The sequence below is a fragment of the Trichoderma citrinoviride genome (genome assembly GCF_003025115.1).
Source record: "Trichoderma citrinoviride strain TUCIM 6016 unplaced genomic scaffold BBK36scaffold_2, whole genome shotgun sequence".
Lineage (NCBI taxonomy): Eukaryota > Fungi > Ascomycota > Sordariomycetes > Hypocreales > Hypocreaceae > Trichoderma > Trichoderma citrinoviride.
Window position 1 is genome coordinate 1,193,294 of NW_020194710.1, and position 12,416 is coordinate 1,205,709.

The following is a 12,416-nucleotide window of genomic DNA, read 5'->3' on the forward strand; positions in this document are numbered from 1 at the left end:
ATTCATCACTGTAATATTTGTTTTGTACGAAGTTCTTTTTGCATAATGATACGCCACCGATCTTACAACGCCACGGCGTGTGGTGATGGCTTCTTCGGCCCGGCGGTCTGGGCCGATGGCTGTCGGGGCGGCTTTGACTTTACACGTGCGATTCCCTCCAAGCAAACCATTGAATGATCTTTCGATATAGAACAGTATGCTAACCCTTGTCATTCTCGTACAGTTTCGTTTGAAGAGAGCATCTTGTCCACGCTTCCGTCTGCCCTGTTCCTCCTCTTCTCCATCCCGAGAGCCATCTACCTCCTCCGAACTCCAGACAAGGCGAAGCGTCGATCAGCCTATACACCGAAACTGGTCCGTCTGCCCACTTTCTCTTATGACTTTACAATCCTCGCTGCAGAAGTAGAAAAAAAAAAATCTCTAACAGCACCCCCCAAAGATCGCATCAAGTGCCTATGCAGGCCTCCAGGTCGGCTCCCTCGCCCTCGTCGCCTCCTCCCGTCGCCTCAACACCAGGTTCTCCCTCGCCGCCGCCATCCTCAACCTCGTCGCCGCCTGCTGCATCGTCCTCCTCTCGCACATTGAGCACGTCAAGTCCATTCGACCTTCCTTTTTGCTCACCTCGTATCTCTTCACGTCGCTCCTCTTCGACGCCGCTCGGCTGCGGACAGAATGGCTCCTCTCGGTGAATGTCGCCTATGCGGCAGTTCTATTCACTTCGACCATCTTGAAGCTGGCTTTGCTGGTGCTGGAGAATGTCGAAAAGAGGCGCATCCTGCTGGATTCGGGCAAGGAGCGGTCGACAGAAAGCACCAGCGGCCCCTTTAACCGCGGCTTCTTCGTCTGGCTCAACTCGCTGCTCATCTCGGGCTGGGCCACCGTCTTGACCCTCCACGACCTTCCCGCCATCTACGAGAAGCTCTCTTCCGAGAAGCTGGCCGTCATCTTCACCAAGCGATGGGACAAAGGTATGCCACGATGGAGCATCATCACACGTCTTCTTCTTCTTCTATTTTGGGTGCCGTACAACTGACTATCGCCCAGTCACTCGCGATGGACGAAAGGCATCCCTCTTTCTCAACTCTGTCTGGATCCTCAAGCTCGAAATCCTCGGCATTGTGTTCCCCCGCCTGGCCACGATTGCCTTAACTCTTGCGCAGCCTTTCCTCGTGTCTCAAGCACTGCGTTTCCTCGCGATGCCCAAAGACGAGCATTCTGACAATATCGGTTACGGCCTGATCGGTGCCTTTGCCTTTGTCTTTGTTGGATCTGCGGTACGTTCAACCGCAACATCAAACAATCGGGGTTCTCCTTTCCAAAAGCTAAGTCGTGACAACTAGATCCTGACAGCATGGTACGAACATCTCACCTTTCGAGTAAACGCCATGATTCGAGGAGGCCTGATTGGCCTCATCTACCGCAAGATCTTGAGGCTCTCGGCAAGCGAGCTGAACGAATCAGCCGCTCTGACGCTCATGGGCAACGACATCGAGACTCTCGCCGAGCGTGCCAATGCCTTGCTCATAGAAGCGTGGGCAAACTCGCTTACCGTCGGAATCGCCATCTGGATGCTGTACGCGCAACTGGGACTTGTCTTTGTCGCTCCCATTGCCATGGCCATAAGTAAGTGGTGAAAACCGGTTTCTCAGGGGGGCTTGGGCTTTGCCAATACTCACGTTTTGGTAGTCTCTATCGCATTGTGTTGGTTCATCGGAAAGGTCCTCGTCAAACGCCAGACCGTCTATCAGAAAGCAACGCAAGATCGCATCAACTTCACCTCTGAAGTGCTCGGCTCTATCAAAGCCGTCAAGATGCTGGGCTATACTGAGCGCTTCACCGAACTCCTCGAGCAGAAACGCGACAACGACCTACAGGTTGGAAAACGCTTCCGATGGATGACGGTATGGGCCAACACAGTCGGTAAGTCGACCTCCAAAGCACTCTAGTTCAACTCTTTCCCATTTCGGCAACGACTCATTCCTCGTCTCATTGTGCAGGAAACGCAAACATCAGTCTTACCCAGGCCGCTACCTTTGGCGCCTACGCCATCGTCGCCAAGCTCAGCGACAGCCAGTCCTTCTCGGCCTCGCAGGCCATCACGGCGCTCTCCATCCTCAACGTCATGAGCAACCCGCTCAGCAACCTCCTCTTCAACATCTCCTCGGCCTACTCCGCCTTGGGGTGCTTCAAGCGCATCCAAGATTTTTTGCTACTCAACGAGAGGGCCGATCACCGCGAAATATGCGCACGGCCTGGACTCTCATCGACGTGGAGCGAAGGGGAGGAATCACAGAGGAGCAGTATTGAGCTTCGCCACCTTGACAGTTTCAAGGATGAAGGCGCGCGTATTCACATTGCGGGAGGGGAATTTGCTTGGAAGGACAAAAAGGTGTTGAGCAACATCAACGCCTCCTTTTCGCAAGCACCATCAGGATCCCTCACCATCATCGTCGGTCCCATCGGCTCCGGAAAGTCGAGTTTGCTCAAGGCCATCCTCGGCGAGACTCGCTCGACCGGCGGAAAGGTGTCGCTCTCGACACCCAGCGTCGCCTTCTGCGACCAAACTCCCTGGGTGATGAACGCAACGATTCGAGACAACATCGTGGCGGAATCCGGACACTTTGAAGATAAGTGGTTTGACACCGTCATCGAGGCCTGCGACTTGGCTCAGGATCTTTCCCGGCTGCCAGATGGTGTTTCGACCATGGTAGGCGACAAAGGGGTGAAGTTAAGCGGGGGCCAGAAACAGAGACTGGTGAGCATTTTCTCCTTGCTTTGACATTTGAATGGAATCAGATCATCTAAACTCCCGGCAGGCAATCGCCCGAGCTGTTTACGCTCGGAAGCCCGTAGCCATCTTTGACGATGTCTTCAGTGCCCTGGACAAGGCAACCGAGCGCATCGTCTTTGCTCGTGTTTTCAGCAAAGATGGGCTTCTGCGTCGCAGCGGCACAACCGTGATTCTCGCCACCCACTCCGGTAAGCCCAGTATCACTTACGCCTGATTATATCGATGGAAAGTGTCTCTAACTGGTGTTGTTTAGTCCATCTGTTGCCCGGCGCCGACCACATCATCGCTCTCGGCACTGACGGCCAAGTCATTGAGCAAGGATCATTTGCAAACCTCCAAGAAACAGGCAAATACATCCAAAGCCTCGACATCACAGACCCCCATTCCGAAAGTGACGACGAGGAGGCTACCCCGAAGCAGGACACAACCAAAGAGCCCAAGAATCCCAGCCAACGCCAACATGATGGAGAAGAGCAAGACCAAGAACAAGGACAGCAACAGGGAGTGTCGAGCGACCGCAGCACCTTCAAGTATTACTTTTCCGCGATGCAGCCCCTGAGCTTGGCCATCGGCGGTGCATATGTCGGCGGACAAGCTTTCTGCTCATCTTTCAGATGTAAGTGGTTTGCTTTACCCATCTATCAACTCTTGTCTCGAGTTCATGTTAATTCATGTGCAGCTGTTTGGCTTACGTGGTGGGGAGACGGCCGAGGACGCTCGAGCAACGATGTCGGATACTGGTTGAGCATCTTTACCGTCCTGGCCGCCATAGAGGCCACTCTGATATCTCTGGCAATCATGTAAGTCGAGCCTTCACGGCGCACAAGATAGGAATAATCTGAGGGATACTGACAGCCGTATCAGACACTTCCTGTTGATCATCGGGCCTACCGTCAGCAAAAAGTTTCACAGCAGAATCCTGAATGCAGTCATGAGGTAAAAGTTCTTGCATGGAAGAACTCTGTGCCTGAACTCGTGGACTGACACGACACCATCTAGGGCTCCCATGTCGTTTCTTTCCAACTCCGAGACTGGCTCGCTCGTCAACAGGCATGTACTTTTCCTGAGCGTTCATCTTCATCATCCCAGCTTCTCGATACTATACTAACATTGCCTAATGGAACAGATTCAGTCAAGACTTGCGACTGGTAGACATTGACCTCCCCGTGGCCCTCGCCATATTCCTCTTCGGTAACTAAATCCCTCCCACTACAGTCCGCAGACTCAACTCCCCTGAAAGCTGACCGCCAATCACACAGACATCTCCATCTGCATAGGCGTCACCGGCCTTGCCGTCGGAGCAGTCGGCTACTTCGCCGCATCCCTCCCCTTCGTCATCACCATCCTCCTCATGATCCAACGCTTCTACGTCCGAACCTCCAAACAACTCCGCATCCTAGAGTAAGCTTCACGGCATCCCATCCCTTACAACAACGACAACAACCGAACCTACTAAAAATCCCCCCCTTTAGAATCGAACACAAAGCCCCCCTATACTCCCACTTCCTCGAATCCATGCACGGCCTCGCCACCATCCGCGCCTTCGGCTGGACCCACCCCTACTCGCGAAAGAACCTCGCCCTCCTCGACAGCGCCCAGAAGCCCTCCTACCTGCTCAACTGCATCCAGCGCTGGCTCACCCTCGTGCTGGACCTCGTCGTCGCCGTACTCACCGTCCTGCTCGTCGTCTTCGCCGTCGTCCTCAGGGGCAAGCTCAACCCCTCGCTGCTCGGCGTCGCCCTCGTCAACATGATGAACCTCGGGCTCAACCTAAAGGGCATCATCCTCGCGTGGTCGCAGCTGGAAACCTCGCTCGGAGCGGTCACGCGCATCAAGACCTTTGAAGAGACGACCCCTTCGGAGCTGCTCCCCAAAGAAAACTACGTGCCGCCTGCAGAATGGCCTTCTCGGGGGTCCATTGACTTTGTCAACTTATCCGTACAATACGAGTGCGTATATATACATACACATCTATATCCCCTCCTCCTCCTCCTCCTCCTCCTGATCTATAACAAAGAGCCCAGCGACAAAACTAACCATCGTCCCAAAACAGCTCCAACTCCCACCCCGTCCTCACCAACATCACCCTCTCCATCGCACCCTCCCAGAAGCTGGGCCTCGTCGGCCGCAGCGGCAGCGGCAAAAGCTCCCTCATCCAAGCCCTCTTCCGCATGGCCAACACCCCCTCGGGCGCCATCCTCCTCGACGGCATCGACATATCCACCATCCCCAAGCCGCTTGTCCGCCAGCGCCTCAGCTGCCTCACCCAGGACCCTTTCTTCTTCACCAACACGATACGCTTCAACGCCGACCCGCTGGGCGCGCATTCCGACGCGGACATTGTCGGCGCGCTGCAGAGGGCGGCGATCTGGGACGTCATTCGGGCCAAGGTCGATGACGAGGGGGTGAATCCGCTCGATGAGAGGATCGACGAGACCTTCTTCTCGCATGGGCAGCGGCAGCTGTTTTGTCTAGGGAGGGCGCTTTTGAAGAAGAGCAGTATCCTCATTCTCGACGAACCAACCAGCAAGTACGTAACCCCTCACTCCTCCATCACTAATCCAAGAAAAAAAGGGGATGGAGGCTCATTATATCCCCAACTAGCATCGACAACCAAACCGACGCCCAGATCCAACGCGTCATCAAATCCGAGTTCAAAGACCGCACAGTCATCATGATCGCCCACCGCCTCGATTCGCTGCTCGAGTTCGATACCATTGCCGTGCTCGAGGAAGGGTCGCTGGTGGAGGTTGGCGCCCCTGGGGAGCTGCTCATGAGGGGGGGTGCGTTCTCGAGGCTTTACGCTTCTGATAAGACGAACAAGAGGAGGAGTTTGGACGACATTTCATGAGAGCAGAATTTTTTGCTTTTATATGAGGTAACGAAGTTTATGGGATGCCCAGCATATAGGTTGATTGATGACGAACGGCGTAAGATAGGGGTTACATACATGATAATTAACATAGTAGTACAAAAGAGCATACTAGACATGAATAGTTCAAAATGCCCTGTCCAAATATACAAGTTCTATTTTGGAGGAGATATCCAAGCTTTCCATCCAGGGTACATGACTATCGAAATCACCTACACAACCCAGGTACGCCTTGCTATTTGCTATATGCTATCCTAAAATCGCCGTCCAATGTCCAACAAATCCTCCTCTTGCCGCTATTATACTTTCACATTTTAACGCAACATGTACGTGAGATCAGGAATATCCCCCAACAGCTTAGCCACAGTCTCCTCCTCCTCCGCGCTCAAATTAGGTCGTTCTGCCGGCTGAATAAACGACACACTGGCAGATACGTTGTGCCCATGGCGAGGAGTTGCCGCTTGAGCAACCTGGGGCGGCGTCAATGGTTTCGAGAGTGGGCTGGGGAACGATGGCGTTGAGGGCGTCTTGGGCCCTCGCCTAAAGGGCTTGCTGAGCGTTTGTCCCAGGTGCCACGAGAATGGTCGTTTGCTCGGCGCCTTGTCCGTCTTTGGTGGGACGGGTTTGAGACTGTCGACCACCGTGTCGAACTGGAAAGCAGACTGAGGAGGAACGCTGTAACGCTTGCTCGTAGTTTCTTCGTCCTCGGTGAATGACATGGTAGTGGTCGGCGTGGCGGTCATCATCTCGCCCCAGTCGTCATCATCCTCGTCTTGATGTATGCTGTACGTGGGTGGGATGTGAATGGGCGTGGGGATATGCGCCCGAGTGTTGTGCAGAGGCGGCGGCGCGAGAGACAGCGATTGTAGAGCCGGGTCCGCTTTGGTTTCTTTGGGGGATGGCACTTCTCGCGCATCTTCTTGCGGGACCTCATTGGCCAGAGGATGCCTGGAAGCCGCTGGTGACGATGGGACGCTACTGTTCCAACCGAATGACGACGCAGTAGGTGATTCAGCTGCCGAGTGGACAGTCATGGACGAGTTTCTCGAGTGCCTTCCCAGGAACTCTCCGATTTCCACCGGCGGTGCTGATGAGTTCCAGTTGAACATGGCCGCACCCGAGCCTCCAAGTCGTCTGCCCAGGACCACGCGCCCGGTAATGGAGTCTTCTTCCATCCATCTCCTCACGGTCTGGGTAGTCTGCTCTCGAATTTGAGACCCGGCCCAGCCGACCCGCACATAGTTATCATCATCCCCCATATCGTGCTTCCGCATCGACCCGAAGCGGGAAATGAGGTACCATGCTCTGCGCTCGCTGCCTGAAGCAAAGGTGTCATCGATGATGACATCCGGAACCAGCTCCGGTTCGGTTGTGATAGGCGGCGTGTCTGGAAATAAGTCGTCGAGAAGGGTAAGATCAATAGGAAAGTGAAGGGTTGGTTTGTTTGATGCCCGAGATGGAGAACGTTCCACAGTCTCGTCCGGAAAAGTAGGAGCTGGTACTCCCAGACTGTCGACTTCACTCACTGCTGGCGCTTTGGATATCTTAACCTCCGATTCTTGTTGCCAGGCCTGGGATTCAGCGGCGAGTTCAGCCTCAGTGGGCAATGGCTGGCTGATAACCGGCTCTATAACGATTGCCGCATCTTCAGCAGCATTGCCCATCACTTCGACGGCAGCTGTGGGCCGTTGTTGATCCTCCACCTCGAAACTCCCTGGAACAATATTCGCCTCCTCTTCACGAAGGATATCATCAGCTGCCGTTGAAATCTCATGTTTCTCCTCTCCACAGACAACATCAAGTACTGGCGATAATCCAGTGTCGGGAGCAAAGTCTGGCTGTTCGAGCTGAATAGCCGGAATCACTGCATCGACAGCCGGCGCTTCCGGCGCGACTTCCGCATCCCATGCGCCCTCTGCCGCATCAATTTCCAACGGCGGCACCACGAGGGGAACGATATCACTCTTCAACTGCTTTCCTCTCTGCAAGCCCTGCTCTTCGCCAAGGCTGATTGCGGAATCTACAGCTCGATCGTCGCCCGACGTCTCCGAAGCTCTCCTCGCCCTGGGCTCCCGCTCTTCATCATTCTCCAGCGCCGCCGTCGTATCCAGTCGCTTCAAGGCCACCTCTTTCCAGGGATCCGGCGACAGAGACCTCACCGACGGCGCGACCTGCACCGGCTTCAGCCCAGGGCTCCTCCCCCATCCGGGGCTCTCCTTGCCACTGCCGCCGCCACCGCCGTCAGAAGCCGCACCGCCATTCCACCCGCCCCAGGCCTCGTCGTCCTCCCACCCCGCCGGTGACCGCGATCGCGACGGCGGCGCCGGCGAACGAGAGCCGCGGCGAGGGAAGAGGTGGTCGGCGGAGAAGTGCGCGTTCTGGGGCGCGCTTGGGAGCTCGATCCTGGCTGGAGACGAGTCTACAGCCCACGGCGAACCCCACGGATCTTCCATCCCAGGCGACTGGGCATGTCGCGCGGGCAGCGGTCGAGCGATTATGATAGTTGGTGCGAGGCGGAGGTGTTATTGTAGCGTGCCGGTCATAAGCTGGGTCGTTTGAACATGGCAACTCTGTGCAATTGCGGGCGGTAGTCCAATCTCGCTTCTCCTGAGACGACGGCTTTCTCAGGATGGATAGACTGAATTGTCGGAGGTTGTTGGATAGGTGGTGACGCAATCGAATAGGACAAAACTTGCAAAGACGACCTAGAAAGATTAACGAGGTTCTCGTCTCGGCGTCTCTTTACGCAGAAGAGCCGCGCGTGCTGTTTCAGTTGGAACAATGCTGGAGGGTTGCAGGAGAGAAGAGAAGGAGAAGCTGGAAAGGATCGAGTCAAGTCTGGCGTCTGCATGTGCATGAGGTGTGCTTAGCGCACCGCACGGACAGGGGCGTCTGGGGATCTGCTCTAGCGAATTGCTTGGTATTTCGGAAGCCCCGCGATTCGGCGATCTCTGGATGCTTGCAGATGCCTGATAAAAATCATGCACAACGCGGCAATTCACCAGCGTCAACTCAGGAGCGGTGTGATACGGCGTTATGCAGCTCCGAAACGAAATCGTTGCCCGGCTTGCTACATGTGCTCTCGAGATGCAACACGTGCCCAAAACTACGGCATCGTAAAATGTCTAATATACAGCCCTTCCGGTTATGCGAATCAGTCCCAGCCCGAAGCTCACAATCAGCTCGGGAAACCCCCAAGGCAACCGGGATGACCTGTCATCGTCCAAAGAACGCCATGCTAAGCTGATTTTCGTCAATCGTAACGCGAAAAATGTCACCAGCGTAACCCTCCCCAAGACAAGGCACCTCATAGCGTAATCTCATGGCCGGGCTTCAGCTCCCATTCCTTGGTTCGACCGGTGCCCTTCTTCTCCGCAACGTGTTCGATTGTGTTCTTGACTTCCAGCCGTGAGGCTTGATCTTTGAACTGGTGGAAGATGAAGTCGACGATGCCGACCTTTGAGAGAGCCTTGTTGTCCAGGATGGCCTTCTTGACGTCGTTCAGAAGCTCAGGCTTGACAAGCTTCCCAGGCGCCGAGTTAGGGCCACCAGCGCCTCCCAATGCGGCAAAGGCATTTGCAGGAGTAGGTACGAGAAGCTTGGCATCGTCCTCGGTTTTGATAGCCTTCGGTGCCTTGCCCTTGGCAGCCTTGACAGGCTCTGGTTCCCAGTACTTGGTGGAAAAAGGATCAATGTCCCACGGCTCATCGAGTCCTTCTAGAGAGATGGGTTAGCCCAGCCGCAGTCCAGCTCAAAGACAAGCAATAATAATCTCACCATGAATAAACTCCATCTTGTTCTCGCTCAAAGCCAAGACGGAGACTTTGCGGTGCTGGTTCTCGAAGCAAGGGCCCGTAATGTCCGGCTTTAAGGTGTCGGCAAACACTCTCCTAGAGAGGCCAACATCTTCAGAATCATCAAGGAACCCATCCATATCGTCTTCATCATCCAGCTCCTCTTCTTCATCCTCCAGGTCTAGATCCTCGCCCTCTTCCTCGTCCTGCCACTCAGCCTCCGAATCGTAATCGTAGTCGAGCGGTAGCCGACGGGACATGGATCTTCTCGCGAGTCTCTGCATGTTTCCTTTGCCGAGCACAAAGGGTTTGAAAGTGATGGTACCGTAATATGGCGGACGCACGTCTTGGGAGAAGGCAATCACTTTCAGGGGAATCTTCTTTAGACCCGTCTGGACTTCTGTGAAGATTCTGCTAGAATCGGCACTGCCCGTGTTCACTGAAACTTGAGTAGCCTTGTAAGCCATCTCCATGAGGTGTCGGACTGGCTGATGTAGTTTGCCACGGCGCGGGGGGCGAGCCGAGAAGGAAAAGGCCCTCACGGGGTCGAACTGGGGAGGAGCATCTTCGCTAGGCTGATTCGCAATATACTCGTCCAGGTTTTTGGATTTTGTCGCCCGGGTTGCCTCATCCATCTGTGATATCGCCGGTGCCAGTTGAGTGTTGTCTTTGACGAAAAACGGCTGGAACATCTTTGAGTATTCCGATACTGTTGGCTTCTCCTTGGCCGCCGATGAATTGGCCTTTGCGGGGCTATTCTCTCTCGTCGTCTCTTCTCCGTCGGGGTGCTTAGGCATGCTGGGGATTTTGAAGAAGCTGCCAAGTGTCTTCTGACTTCTCGCCTTTCGCTCTAATTCCTCCTCCTTCTTTCGTTTCTTTTCAGCCTTGATTCGATCCTCTTCCTCTTTTTGCTTTCGTTTCTCTTCTTTCTCCTTTGCTCGCGCCGTTTTCTCTTCCTCTCTTTTTGCCTTTTCTGCGGCCTTTTCCGCGGCCTGCTCCTCACGCTCTTTCTTCTTCTCGGCAAGTTCTTTGTCCCGCATCTCCTTCTCCGCCGCCGTAAGGCGTTTTCGCTTGGCCGGCGGATTCATGTCTGTGGCGGGTTTTGAGTCTGGTGCAGCCGCTCCAGAAGTGCTTTGGGCCTCAGCCGCTTTTGATGGTGATGACGGCAGTGGCAGATCGCTCTCTATGTCTTGGCGGCCAGGCGACGATAATGGGGAAGAAAGAGGTGCTGGAGAATGTCAGTAGTTTGACTTTTTGGGGGCGTGCAACAATTGTTGTATGCGGCAATGTGCTCACAGTCATTGTCCGGCTCTTGAATATCCACAGGCGCGATGTTCTTAGCATCCTCCACTGGATCAACCTTTGCCGATTCCGCGGCGAATTCATTATGCGTCCTCTTTCGACCCGAGGACTCGAGGTCTCTTGCGTTGTGTGAGACCTCGAGCAGAGGCATTGTCGCCGTTGATGTACTAGAATTCGTGTTTTCTGTCATTCACTGCACGGCGTTAGAGTCTAATCCTAGCAGTAGAGGAAGCCCTGGCGTTGCTCTCAATATGCATGCAGATAAAGGAGAGGGGCACGTTCAATTGGAGGCAGGGAAGTGGATCTCACCTACAAATCGAAGCAGCAGGCGAACAGTGAATATGAAACAGAGGGCAAGAATGACTTCAAGTGGTTTCTTCGAACGTGGAGAGGAAATCGACTCTGACGCTTGCAGTGAGGAGGATGCCGGGGCGGTGCTTTCGAAGCTGAGGTGTGTTGTACAGAATTGGATGGTTAGTGTGAGGTCGCGATTGCTCAAGTCGCGTTAATTTGGCGCTTTCCACTTTGACGCGTTAATCGGTGTGGAGAGAGAAGGAGCGAGCTGCCACGGCTAAAGATCGGGATTACTAACGGGGTCCGTTGCTCTTCAAATCGAAGCCGGCCTCTCAAGATTGACGAATTGACATGCACGGCTGAACAGAACGTCAGAAGAACAAGGCTTTTATGCTTCAACATTCAAATCCAGAGAGGGTGACATGAAGCTCTCGCGATGCATGTTTCTACAACAATAACTGCGCGCTTATGCTTCAAGCTGAGAGAGGATCTCTTACTATCAACAGAGTCTCAATAATGAGGAACTCCCACGACGAGATACGCAGATACCGAATACTAGTTACCATGTTGATGACAAGAACCCGAGTGCTCAATCTCAAGGCAGGACAAAGCAGGAAGGCGGTTTTACCCAGACCATACCAGCGAATATTCAGCTTCCCCGCCGTTTGTCTGTAAGTTGGCCAGCAAGGTGTCTGGAGTTGGCCAGGTTATGCGACCGCTTCCGCAGATCAATGACGACAGATCTGCCAAACTGATTCATGCAAACAAATTGAAAGCACGCTTCAAACGTTCCAGAAAACATCCGGCAAATGGATAAAGACAATCAGTGAAATCACCCGCCGGGAAAAGAAGAATATTACATATTAGCCATTACGTCATATTATCTTGTTTCTTTCAACTGCCCTCCTCAGGGCACATCAACTGTAAGGTACTTTTTCTCCCGTCTGTCCGAAGACTCTCTCTCCCGATCCATGCTCCAATCAGCGGCCTCGCTCAACCAGCAAGCTCAATTCCAGAAGCGAAGGTGTCAATGTGTAATACAAAGTAAACAAAAGTACGAGGCGTAGAAAGAAAGAGCCCGTGTTGGCGACAACGCTCCGCCCTTGCCCAAAAGCGATATAAACGTATCCAAACGCCTAACAATGCAGGTAGAAGAACAGTTGTGAAAGAAGGCGGATATGAAGAACAAAAAGAAGAGGGGCGCACAAGCGATCGGAAGGTTGTCGTTTCTAGTGGTGACGGTAGTATGCGAGGATGATTAAAGGTAACGAATGGCGGGCAGATAGGATGGCGTCGTGTGTCGTCGCATAACGATGATAGGATGTATAGGCGCAATATGTAAAGATGTGCGGGATGATGATGT

General features: G+C 53.9%; 3 protein-coding genes across 3 annotated transcripts; 1 reads left to right on the forward strand and 2 right to left on the reverse strand.

Annotated features, from left to right (window-relative positions):
- Nucleotides 1–45: 45 nt before the first annotated feature.
- BBK36DRAFT_1109514 (P-loop containing nucleoside triphosphate hydrolase protein) lies at nt 46–5,642 on the forward strand (the record flags this gene model as incomplete). The annotated part of the gene is made up of 16 exons (XM_024889488.1): nt 46–145; nt 224–354; nt 440–968; nt 1,045–1,274; nt 1,341–1,623; nt 1,687–1,920; nt 1,998–2,755; nt 2,817–2,979; nt 3,045–3,407; nt 3,471–3,591; nt 3,656–3,727; nt 3,918–3,982; nt 4,051–4,192; nt 4,264–4,740; nt 4,845–5,321; nt 5,396–5,642. 16 exons carry the CDS (start codon nt 46–48, stop codon nt 5,640–5,642), a joined length of 4,392 nt encoding a protein of 1,463 aa, XP_024752930.1.
- A 335-nt stretch (nt 5,643–5,977) lies between these two features.
- BBK36DRAFT_1165863 (hypothetical protein) lies at nt 5,978–8,116 on the reverse strand (the record flags this gene model as incomplete). The annotated part of the gene is made up of 1 exon (XM_024894830.1): nt 5,978–8,116. The coding sequence occupies one exon, from the start codon at nt 8,114–8,116 to the stop codon at nt 5,978–5,980; it is 2,139 nt and encodes a 712-aa protein (XP_024752931.1).
- An 854-nt stretch (nt 8,117–8,970) lies between these two features.
- Nucleotides 8,971–10,910, reverse strand: BBK36DRAFT_1165864 (hypothetical protein; the record flags this gene model as incomplete). Its single annotated transcript, XM_024894831.1, has 3 exons — nt 8,971–9,218; nt 9,441–10,685; nt 10,754–10,910. 3 exons carry the CDS (start codon nt 10,908–10,910, stop codon nt 8,971–8,973), a joined length of 1,650 nt encoding a protein of 549 aa, XP_024752932.1.
- Nucleotides 10,911–12,416: the final 1,506 nt, after the last annotated feature.